Below are 12,925 nucleotides of genomic sequence, written 5' to 3' on the forward strand. Positions count from 1 at the left end.
TCTCTCCTCTAAGCATGGCTCCACCCCAGGCCCTATCAGGGAACCCTATATTAACCTGTGCACTGCAAGCCAGTGGTGCTGATCAACCATTGTGTATTCATTGTGTGTTTGGCTTCCCGTTTCCTGCTTGCCGCGTGCTCTTCGTATGTTTCTGTTACCGAACTTGGCGTGTTCTCGACTATTCCTGTCTGCTCGTGTCCCTGACCTTTTGGTGTGTCCCGACTAGCCCTGTTTGCCTGTGACCCTGAACCTTTGGCTTGTACTCTGTTGTCCTTGTCTGCTGTGCTCTGACCTTGGCTTATTCCCTTACTATGCCTATCCTCCTGTTGCCTACTGTGGGCGTGAGCTAGGGGACCCTGGGGGTCGCGACCTGGAGCCAGTTGCAGCTCAGTCCATCCTCACCACTAGAACACCTGCTGGCTCTTAGACTCCATGCCCTAGGGAATCTTATGCTCTGACCCCAGTGGGATCCATGTTGGTGTTCCAGCAGCCCTGCCTTCCTTTACGACCCAGACTCCCATCTGCAGCAGTCAGCCGTAGGGTCCACTACCTTCCGGTGCACTCCTGACCCCAACGGTGTGCATCTGTCATCATCTGGCCTCAGGTGGCCTGACATTCCTCTTTTATATTGTTCAGGAGGTACGTTGTATATATTGTGTATTTGTATAATTATATATATATATATATATATATATATATATATATATATATATATATATATATATATATATATATATATATATATATTGTATATATTAGCTGCTATTTATATGCCCTTGTGTGAAATTCCATTTGCCTATGTATATACATTGTTGTTTATTTCATGTGGTACGCCACATGTCTTGTTATATTTCTTCTTTTCCTGTTTCCCCATCCATCACAGTTTTTGCCAGGACATTTGCGCTCAGGCTTGAGAGTTCAAATTATTTTTCTGCAAACTCCAAGACATTTTCCTAGGCAGGGGGTGGATGTAGCACCCGCATGTTTAGGCAGGGTTGCTATCAAATTTAGTTGCCAGGTGATCGTTGCCTTGGCCAATTGTTAGAAGATCAATTGATTCTGCTCCAAATCTGGACTTGTTGCACCCTTTCTCTTCTGTCACTGGGTGGCACTGTGCTAGTGACATTAGATAAAACAGGGGTTTTGCAAGCTCAGACATGAATGGATGGGGTCTCTCAGCCAATGGGCAGGGATGTCCTTTGGTTCCTTGGCCTACTGGGAGAGCCTATTTATTTGGGTGGAGTCAGGTGATCAGGGTTCTGCGCCACCCGGACGGCTGTCTGCATGGATGTGTGACGTGCTGCCCCAGACGGCTAGGCCGGAAGCCTGAGCCCTATCCTGGGGACGTTTAGCTGCTAGGGGGCCCTTCCAGGAGTGGGAGAGCAGTGTAGGGTTGGGACTGCGGGCTTGCAGTCCAGCCAGAAGTAGTAGTTCCGCCAGACAGGGAACCAGCTGTGGCCGAAGGTAGAAGGGGAAGATGTTGCCACTAAGGGGCCATCCACCTTGTTAACGGAGACCACTGTAAGCTGAAGCCAGTACCAGAGCAGTCTTCTAACCAGCCGGGTACGTTGAAGTGGGAAAACTTCAGCGAGTGCCAAGCCAGGGACCCAGCGGAACAGCAGAGGTGACGCTTGAGAAGTATCTGTGAATACCAAGCTAGGGACCCAGCAGGGAAGTGGGAGTGACGCTTGAGGAAGATACTGAGCACTAAAGTGGAAGAGCGCAGGGGATCCAGTGGCTATTGGATTCAAAGTCTAGTGAAAGACTGGGAGTTTGTTGAGTAAAGGCCCACAGTGAGTGACCGTGGAGTAAACGGAGAACTGTTTTGTTGCCAATAATTTTATAAAACTACCGTAATAACTACAAGATTATTGCCATAAGAGACAGCGACTCTACCTATACAGAAGTAATGTCCAGCTGGAGGCCTTCACCTGTATAGCTGTCTTCCTATAGAAGTCTTGGAGTCTGTCAATTATCATTGCATCTACTTAAGGGTGTCCTGGCTCTAACCCCCTCTCCCATAGTTCTGTTCAAGAGACAATAAATCTCTTTGCATTCAAAAAGTGTCTGGTGTCCACCTTTCTTGCAATACACCCACTATGCCTTGTAACCCACTCTACACAGAAGCATGTCAGCTCTCGCTGACCCTGGAGGTCACCATTAGGCCTCTAGATGTATCGGACCTTACTACATATATGTTTGTAGTGTCAGTTATTATTTTTAGCCTTGTGATTGTGATTTTAAATTCCCATTTCCTGTTATTACTGAAAATACAACGTAATAGACATTATGCCAAACAATAATATTCATAACCTAGGTTACCAATTTATAAATGACAAGGTTCTCTCCTCCTCACTAGCCACACAACATCATTACAAAAGTTTCACACTGCGTCTGCATTTTACATTCCTATCCAGTAAATGTTGCAGCTTCTTGTCTTGAAGTCCTGAAGCAAGCAAAGCATAAAAGTACATTTAGAACCTGCGTTGATGGGCGTTTGTTGCGTCATGCGACCTCTGCATTCCCATACAAGTTTATGGGAAAGTTTGAAGCAGGTCACATGCAGATCAGAAAGAGATTAACTGCAGGATAAATGCACCTGCTTTCCCCAGTCAAAAAAAACATGCTGTACTGTGCTTAAAATTTCTATGTTTTTCAAACATATATTGTACAATATTCCTACAAGAGAGTCTAACTACACACCGCACAAGAAGGGTTATGAAGAATAGTACAACACGGTAAATTGAAAGGAAGTAACTGTGATGTTTGGACCCCTTGATGTCTTAGCTTTGAGAGCAGTTCTCAGAAGCCCCTGTAGCCACACCCTCCGATCACTTAAAAGTGAAACTAAAAAAATTATTTTTAACTACCTAACTAGGTTACATGCCCAAGTGTCTTATAATAACATAAAGTATCTCACAAAAGTGAGTACACCCCTCATAGTTTTGTAAATATTTTATTATATAGTTTTATGTGACAACACTGAAGAAATGACACTTTGCTACAATGTAAAGTAGTGAGAATACAGCTTGTATAACAGTGTAAATTTGCTGTCCCCTCAAAATAACTCACCACACAGCCATTAAAGCGGAGGTCCACCCTAAAGTGGAGCTTCCGCTCATTGGAACCCTCCCCCCCTCCGGCGCCACAATTGGCACCTTTCAGGGGGGAGGGGGGTGCACGTACCTGTACAGTACAGGTATCTGCACCCACTTCCGGCGTAGATTCTGCAGAAGGTACGCCCCTTTCCGCAGAATCTATGCCCCTTTCCGAAAGTCCCCCGCTGCCTGCTGGGAAACACACGGATCCCAGAGACAGCGGGGACCATCCTTATTGTGCAGCGTGACTCGCACATGCGCAGTAGGGAGCTGGGAAATGAAGCCGGAAGGCTCCACTTCCTGATTCCCATACCCAAGATGGCGGCGGCAGCACCCGAGAGATGATCGAGAGATCGGCTTCGGGTGCCGACATCGCAGGCGCGCTGGGCGGGTAAGTGTCATTATTTTAAAAGTCAGCAGCTGCAGCATTTGTAGCTGCTGGCTTTTAAAAAAAATAAAAACGGCGGAACTCCCGGCGGACTCCTGCTTTAATGTCTAAACCGCTGGCAAAAAAAGAGTATACCCCAAGTTCTTGGCTCTTGATTGGATAGATTCATAGCAGTGCAGCCATTGGTTCCTGCTGCTGTCAATCAAATCCAATGACGCGGGTGACACGGGGGGGGGGGTCGAGTTCTACATTCTGCGCCTATGGGTGCAAATGCTAGACTCGGGGGAGCACGCCCGCAAGGTAACCCCCCAGGGAAAGAGCTTCTCCTAGGTGGTATATGATGTGGGGAGGAGATGATAGCGCCCTGCCAGCGCACCCCAGAAGATGATGATCGGGGCCACACTGTGCAAAACAAACTGCACAGTGTAGGTTAGTATGACATGTTTGTTATTAAAAAAAAAACAAAGCTTTACAATTACTTTAACCCTCTTGGGCATGGAGTTCACCAGAGCTTCACAGGTTGCCACTGGAGTCCTCTTCCACTCATCCATGATGACATCACAGAGCTGGTGGATGTTAGAGACCTTGCGCTCCTCCACCTTGCGTTTGAGGATTCCCCACAGAAGCTAAATAGGGTTTAGGTCTGGAGACACGCTTGGCCAGTCCATCACCTTTACCCTCAGCTTCTTTAGGCAGTGGTTGTCTTGGAGATGTGTTTGGGGTCGTTATCATGTTTGAATACTATCCTGCGGCCCAGACTCCAAAGGGAGGGGATCATGCTCTGCTTCAGTATGTCACAGTACATGTTGGCATTCATTGTTCCCTGAATGAACTGTAGCTCCCCAGTGCTGGCAGCACTCATGCAGCCCCAGACCATGACACTCCCACCAACATGCTTGACGAAGGCAAGACACACTTGTCTTTGTACTCCTCACCTGGTTGCCGCCACACATGCTTGACACCATCTGAACCAAATACGTTTATCTTGGTCTCATCAGACCACAGGACATAGTTCCAATAATCCATGTCCTTAGTCTGTTCGTCTTCAGTAAAATGTTTGTGGGCTTTCTTGTGCATCATCTTTAGAAGAGACCTCCTTCTGGAGCGACAGCCACCCGAATCAATTTGATGCACTGCGTGACATATGGTCTGACAGGCTGACCCCCTTCAACCTCTGCAGCAATGCTGGTAGCACTCATACATCTATTTCCCAAAGACAATCTCTGAATATGACGCTGAGCACGTGCACTCAACTGTTTTGATCGACCATGGCGAGGCCTGTTCTGAGTGGAACCTGTCCTGTTAAACCACATTATGGTCTTGGCCACCATGCTGCAGCTCAGTTTCAGGGTCTTGACAATCTTCTTATAGTCTAGGCCATCTTTATGTAGAACAAAAATTATTTTTTTCAGATCCTCAGAGAGTTCTTTGACATGAGGTGTCATGTTGAACTTCCAGTTACCAGTATGAGAGAGTGAGAGCAATAACACCAATTTTAACACACCTGCTCCCCATTCACACCTGCAACCTTTTGACACTAATGAGTCACATGACACTGGAGAGGGAAAATGGCTAATTGGGTCCAATTTGGACAATTTCACTTAGGAGTGTTCTCACTTATGTTGCCAGCGGTTTAGACATTAATGGCTGTGTGTTGAGTTATTTTGAGGGGACAGCAAATTTACACTGTTATACAAGCTTTAAACTCACTACTTTGTAGCAAAGTGTAATTTCTTCAGTGTTGTCACATGAAAAGATATAATAAAATATTTACAAAAATTTGAGGGATGTACTCAATTTTGTAAGGTACTGTATATCATAAAAAGCACACTCACGTATTATTTCTTTCAAACTACAAAGGGAAGCTATATTTATTTCTTTGGGTTAAGGAACCACAAGAGCGTGCCTCTTGCCTCATGTCAACCAAAAGATAAAGCGATTGCGCACTACTAAGGCATGTCTGTGCAGACCACCTGAAAACACATAAAACTATTTCCCCTTAGAATGACAATGCACATTGTTGGATTGGTATGATCTGTTCCAGATCCGGGCCAAGGAAAGGCTCAATAAAGTAGTCTTATGCGTAAAGAAAAAATGGTTCACCTGTTTTGTATGCAGCTGATTCTTCATCAAAGTTCAAGCTTGACATAAATGCTTTATATTCATATAGTTTAAATTGTTAATATTTACAGTATATATTGCAAAATGTATCAAAAGCATGTCAAAAACTGCACATCATGTAACAAATGTTAGATACAGTTTGCTTTAAACAAAAAAGATTTTCTTGGTATAAGAAAACACTGAATATTTGACTTTGAGAAACATATTCAACAATATATATTTTTCTTGAAAGAGTCTGGACGTCTGGTGTGTCACTGCTTTTAAAGCGGTAGTAAACGCTCTAACAGATACCCAATTTAAACAACATTCTAATGTAAATATCGATTTTCAATCAAATGGGCACTAAAAATTATGTCCAAAAATCGTTCTAATGCCACGTATACACGATCGGAATTCTCGTCGGAAAAAGCCCTGATGGTTTCCAGACGGAATTCCACTCAAGCTGTCTTGCCTACACATGGTCACACCAAATTCCGATCGTTTATAATGCGGTGACGTACAACACGTACGATGGGACTAGAAAAAGGAAGTTCAATAGCCAGTAGGCTATAGCTTCTGTCTCGTAATTGAATCTGAGCATGCGTGGTTTTTGGCATGACGGAATTGCATACACATGATTGGAATTTCCAATAGAATGTTTTTCCATCCAGAAAATTGAGAACATGCTATAAATTTTTGGCTGGCGGGAATTCGGATAGCTAAATTCCGATGGAGCATTCACACGGTCGCATTTTCTGTTGAAAAGCTCTCATCTGTCTTTTTCTGGCCAGAATTCCGATCGTGTGTACGCAGCATTACTGTTTTTTTTCATGTTCTAAATGCTCATCCTCGATATTAGCCACTGCCATAGGAACTGTGGTCTTTCGGGTTTTTATTCTATTTTACTTCCACCCGCAGCTATTATTGTCCCTAATCCCGCGCATGCGCAGTAATAGCGATATACAAGGTGTGCACAATCCTCTACATTGCAGAAGTACAATCAAGTCTCGCGTGATGTCAGGGGTGACGTCAACACTCAGAAATGACGCAGCCCTGGCATAGACCCTGTATTTTTCCGGCAGGGTCTCTGCTTGCCGGAAAAATAGAAAATAAGGTGCATGCACAGGTGACGTCAGAAGTGAAAAATCGACAGAATACAGGAAAGGCAAGCAGGTAAGGAGCCTTTCACATAGCGCAACTCGTTTTAAAACCTGCAATTGTCCATTTACATAAAAGTCGTCAGAATGGGTATACAACCACTTTAATGAGGGTGGGTCAACCACCAAAGTATTATATTTGCAGAGGTGGGTAGGTGTAGCAGTGTGGCTTCATATGTATTAGTTAAAGTATGCAACAAAGACCTCAGGTTTTGATCTAAATGTTGGAAATAGTTTAGTTTTTCTGTGCTGTCTAGCTGAATTGGGTATTGAGGAAATGTCATGATTCACTTCCTGAAGGGGGTTCAGTGGTACTTCTATACTTATATGCAATGGTGCACTTAGGGAATGTGCAGGGGGACAGCAGCAGTTCAGGGTGAGGGGTCTGTACTGGGAAAGACGAGGTTAGTACTAGGAGAGGGGGGTGTCTGTACTGAGGGGTTTATACTAAGGAAGAGGTGGGTTGGTCTATACTAAGAAGCTGTACCATGGGGAGTCTGTACTAAGAAGGGGTGTTTTTACAGAGGGGCCTGTACTGGGGGGGGGGAGTCTGCATAGAGGGGCCTGTAATAAGGGGGGTGTCTGTACTGGTGGGCTGTGTAGCAGAGAGGTCAGTCAGTACAAAATGGTCTGTGCTGGAAAGGGATGTCTGTACTGAGAGGTCTGTACTGGGGAGGGGTGTCTGCACCAGGAAGAGGTGTCTCTAACAAGTGGTACTGAGGGGTGTGCCGGAGGGGGGATTTAGGGATGTTAGAGGAGATCTGTACTATGGGGATATGGGCTTGGTAGTGGATTTGTACTGGTAAGATGGGGGTAGATTTTGTACTCTGTAAAGTGACCTGTGTGTTGCACACTCCTGACTCCTTAAAAATGCACTCCTGACCCCTGCGCTCTGTTCAATATACACTACTAACCTCTGCGTTCTGTGCATTAGGCACTCCAGAGCTCTGCGCACTATAGAAACTGGTGAACCAGATGCTGGAACTGCTGTGCATAGCAACCAACCAGTGTCTATCTTCAGCTTGTTCTGTTAAGCTTTGAAAATGAAAGCTAAAAGCCGATTGGTTGCCACTCACAGCTGCTCCAGATTCTAGCTACTCCAGTTTTGAAAAATTCCCTTCACTGTCTACTCCCTCACAAGTTTTGAGGGAGTGTGCAGTTGGCATGCTGACTGCAGGAATGTCCACCAGAGCCGTTGTCCTTGAATTGAATGAATAAAAGTCTACAGGGCTTATACTGTAAAAAAAAAAAAAAAGTCTACAGGGCTGTAATATGCTGGCGCAGCAGGTCAGTGAGACTCACAGCGCTGGAAGTAACCAAATACTTTCAGATCAAAGTCCGTATGCTTCTGTAGAAAGGTAAGGATAGGTTAAGTTAGGCCAGGGTAAAGGGACAAAAGGAAAAAGGGGCCATCAGAAAAGGTGTTTGGGGGCCATCTTTTCTGAATTTGTATTCATTAAAATGCACCTGAAGTGATTATTACAGCCAAAAAATAAATAAAAAAGTTCCTGGACGTTGCATAATATATTCATATGTTACATAACATAAGAATGGCGCTTTTCATTATAAAAAACATGCTTGGTATGACTCTATTTACCAGGTTTAGTCTTCCTAAATGAGCCTTTGACTAAAGTATTAGACTGCCTTGTACCACAAAGCAAAATCTTGTTTTTCATGTTTTCCCTGTCTGCCTATGTTTTTACACAGTAATTTATATTAACACCTCTGGGTATGCAATAGATGCTATCTGAATAATCTATATAAAAATGCACAAGAAAATAATATTTGCAAATGATTGTTGGGGCATAATCTGCTTATATCTTAACATAAAAATGAAGATACTTCCATTATCTATTCCATTAGCCCATGTATGAATTCTAAACAGATTTCTCAGCTTAAATTTTTGTAATTTGGAGATAAATAGCATAATGGGACAATATAAAATAATGAGCATCCTTGGGGTTTAGTTCTTGGATTCAGCTTTTTTGGTTGAGATTCAGTTCTCAGAGTTCTGAAATAGGGGTATGACACCTGCTAACCAGAAAGTAATCCATCCAAAACTTTACAGGAACCAATAGACGTAAATAGCTGCTGCTGTTTAGTAATTATTTCACATACAAAGATTATTACAAAGTATTTCCTCCGACAGTAACTGTTCAGTATTGCTAAATTCTCTAGTGTCAATTAAACAGTGTTCCTCTTTGCCTCTAGGACTTCTCCATAGTCTCTCCCATCATTTGTAAATTCCTACCCACAATCTTCCAACTGTCACCACCTTTAGGCGATCCCTGAAAACTCATTTTTATTAGGGAGGCCTATCACACTTCTGCCTAAAAACTGAACTTTTCATTATTCCATCAGCTCATCCATCTCACAGTTATTACCTTTGTACTGCTTCCCCTTCCAGTAGCGGCCCCCACCCCTGACACCTCCGCTGCCCTCCCTATTCATGTGCCCGGTCCCTTTCAGGACACAAGACACATGAAATACTATGGCGGGGATAGTCGGGGGGTGTGTATATTGAAGCACGTGATTAGAGCCAGAGGCTCTGATAGGGTTCAAAATAAGATGGGCTCAGGGCACAGAGCACTGTGTCCCGATCCAACCCTGTTGTGTGGCATAGCGAATGAATTTTCACTATTTTCACACTAAGGTTCCTCCCTGCCAATCAGCAGGCAGGTCAGTGAGACCTGTCTCCTGATTGGCCAAAGTATTAGGTGACCCTATTGGATGCCTAACGCTTTGGCGGAAGAGGAGACACGGCGGAGGAAGCCTGAGGAGTCGCGTGGACATAGGAGCCACAGCCGCCGCTTCCCGCCACTACAGAAGAGGAGGAGGAAGCCCCATCACTTGGTAAGTACCGTCTGACTGGCCATGTGGGGGGGGGGGGGGTTAATAAAGTGACAGCCGAGCTGGGGGATGCGCCTGGCTGCATTTTATGGGCACAAGTGGCTGCATATACTGGGCACAAGTGGCTGCATTTGATGGGCACAAGTAGCTGCATATACTGGGCATAAGTGGCTGCATTTGACGGTCACAAATGGCTGCATATGATGGGCACAAGTGGCTGCATTTGATTGGCACAAGTGGCTGCTGCATATGATGGGCACAAGTAGCTGCATATACTGGGCATAAATGGCTGCATGTACTGGGCACAAGTGGCTGCATATGATGGGCACAAGTGGCTGCATATGATGGGCACAAGTGGCTGCATATGATGGGTACAAGTGGCTGCATTTGATTGGCACAAGTGGCTGCATATGATTGGCACAAGTGGCTGCATATGATGGGCACAAGTGGCTGCATATACTGGGCACAAGAGGCTGCATATACTGGGCACAAGTGGCTGCATATAATGGGCACAAGTGGCTGCATATGATGAGGCACAATGGCTGCATATGATGGGCACAAGTGGCTGCATATGATGGGCACAAGTGGCTGCATATGAAGGGCACAAGTGTCTGCATTTGATGGGCACAAGTGGCTGCATATGATGGGCACAAGAGGCTGCATATACTGGGCACAAGAGGCTGCATATACTGGGCACAAGTGGCTGCATATAATGGGCACAAGTGGCTGCATATGATGAGGCACAAGTGGCTGCATTTGATGGGCACAAGTGGCTGCATATACTGGGCATAAGTGGCTGCATTTGACGGTCACAAATGGCTGCATATGATGGGCACAAGTGGCTGCATTTGATTGGCACAAGTGGCTGCTGCATATGATGGGCACAAGTGGCTGCATTTGATGGGCACAAGTAGCTGCATATACTGGGCATAAATGGCTGCATGTACTGGGCACAAGTGGCTGCATATGATGGGCACAAGTGGCTGCATATGATGGGCACAAGTGGCTGCATATGATGGGTACAAGTGGCTGCATTTGATTGGCACAAGTGGCTGCATATGATTGGCACAAGTGGCTGCATATGATGGGCACAAGAGGCTGCATATACTGGGCACAAGTGGCTGCATATAATGGGCACAAGTGGCTGCATATGATGAGGCACAGTGGCTGCATATGATGGGCACAAGTGGCTGCATATGATGGGCACAAGTGGCTGCATATGAAGGGCACAAGTGTCTGCATTTGATGGGCACAAGTGGCTGCATATGATGGGCACAAGAGGCTGCATATACTGGGCACAAGAGGCTGCATATACTGGGCACAAGTGGCTGCATATAATGGGCACAAGTGGCTGCATATGATGAGGCACAGTGGCTGCATATGATGGGCACAAGCGGCTGCATATGATGGGCACAAGTGGCTGCATATGATGGGCACAGTGACTGTGTTTGATGGGCACAATGGCTGCATATGATGGGCACAAGTGGCTGCATATGATAGGCACAAGCGGCTGCATATACTGGGCACAAGAGGCTGCATATGATGGGCACAAGTGGCTGCATATAATGGGCACAAGTGGCTGCATTTGATTGGCACAAGTGGCTGCATATAATGGGCACAAGTGGCTGCATATACTGGGCACAAGTGGCTGCATATCATGGGCACAAGTGGCTACATATGATGAGGCACAGTGGCTGCATATTATGGGCACAAGTGGTTGCATATGATGGGCACAAGTGGCTGCATATGAAGGGCACAAGTGTCTGCATTTGATGGGCACAAGTGGCTGCATATGATGGGCAAAAGTGGTTGCATATGATGGGCACAAGTGGCTGCATATGAGGGGCACAGTGACTGTGTTTGATGGGCACAATGGCTGCATATGATGGGCACAATGGCTGCATATGATGGGCACAAGTGGCTGCATATGATGGGCACAAGTGGCTGCATATGATGGGCACAAGTGGCTGAATATGATGGGCACACGTGGCTGCATATGATGGGCACAAGTGGCTGCATATGATGGGCAGACATAGCTGCGTATTATGGGCACAGTGGCTGCGTTTGATGGGCACAGTGGCTGCATTTTATGAGCACAGTGGCTGCATTTGGTGGGCACAAGTGGCTACAGATAATGGGCACAAGTGCCTGAATATGATATATGATGAGCACACGTGGCTGCATATGATGGGCACACGTAGCTGCTTATGATGGGCACAGTTGCTGCTTTTGATGGGCACAATGGCTGCATTTGATGGGCACAATGGCTGCATTTGATGAGCACAGTGGCTGCATATAATGGGCACAGTAAGGCTGCAATTGATGGGGGGTCAGTATTTTTCAGTTTGTTTGCGCCCCCCCCCCCCCCCCCAAATTTTGAGCACCATCCGCCACTGTCCCCATCCTATTAGATTGTAAGCTCTCAGGAGCAGGGTCCTCTTGTATTGAATTGTACTGTAACTGTGCTCCCTTTCTTTATATTGTAAATCGCTGCTAAAACTGTTGTAGCTATATAAACCTGTATAATAGTATAATAAATACCTATGAACATAATTACTCTCATTACTTTATAATACTGATATTAATAAAGCATATACTTACCCAGAAAGCATCTTTAAATGTCAGCTGTGTCATCTTGTTGAAATAAGACAATCCCAGCAGTTACTCCGTCTTTAGTCAACGAACATGAACATTGAAGGAAAATCGAAGTACTCCAATTTGCAAAAAAAATCAAAACTGCTCCAAGATAAGATTTTGTTTAGCTGAGCTGCTGTTTCATAGACCGAAAGAAGAAGCTTGACAAAGGGACTAAATCTGGCAAGAAGGAAGGATTCTCTGCGGCTCAGTAACAGGTGGGTGCATTAGGACACCTGATTCCAGACAGTTAAAATGAAGACAAGACTGGAGCTTGCAGAACAGTGACTATACTCTGCAGATTCCAGTTCTCTAAAACCTTATTACACAGAAACACAGGAAGTTAAGCTTCTGACACTCTTGCCTGCAGATGAGGAAGATCTTTTTGTTGTTCTCGGAAACTATGCGAAGTAAAAAGCCACTGAGGCAAGGGCAAGAGAGATCCCCCAGCATCATGCACAGTACATTACTAAACAGGAACGACAATAAAAACAGTATACTAGAGAATCAAATAAAAGAAAAAGTCATGAAATATGCATTTTTATTAAAAGTTCAAAGACAGTTGTACTTATGTGGAGGTAAAAGATAAATCCACAGCTGTGAATACACTAAGGCCGCGTACACACGGGCGGACTGTTCGCCCAACTTTGTCCGCTGAACAGTGTTTGGGCGGACAGTCCGCTCGTGTGTGGGCTTTC

The 12,925-nt window shown here is 45.2% G+C and overlaps 1 protein-coding gene across 1 annotated transcript in view; it reads right to left on the bottom strand.

Moving 5' to 3' along the window:
* The window catches only part of PSTPIP1 (proline-serine-threonine phosphatase interacting protein 1), a 117,175-nt gene extending 104,631 nt beyond the window's left edge, over positions 1-12,544 (bottom strand). The window contains exon 1 of the mRNA XM_077473398.1: positions 12,195-12,544. Within this exon, the coding sequence (XP_077329524.1) occupies positions 12,195-12,227 (33 nt within the window). The 5' untranslated portion in view covers positions 12,228-12,544. The remainder of the gene's footprint in view (positions 1-12,194) is intronic.
* Between the last annotated feature and the right edge of the window lie 381 nt (positions 12,545-12,925).

The sequence above is a fragment of the Lithobates pipiens genome, unplaced genomic scaffold (genome assembly GCF_037356315.1).
Source record: "Lithobates pipiens isolate NorthernLeopardFrog02 unplaced genomic scaffold, aLitPip1_a1.2 Scaffold_8, whole genome shotgun sequence".
NCBI lineage: Eukaryota > Metazoa > Chordata > Amphibia > Anura > Ranidae > Lithobates > Lithobates pipiens.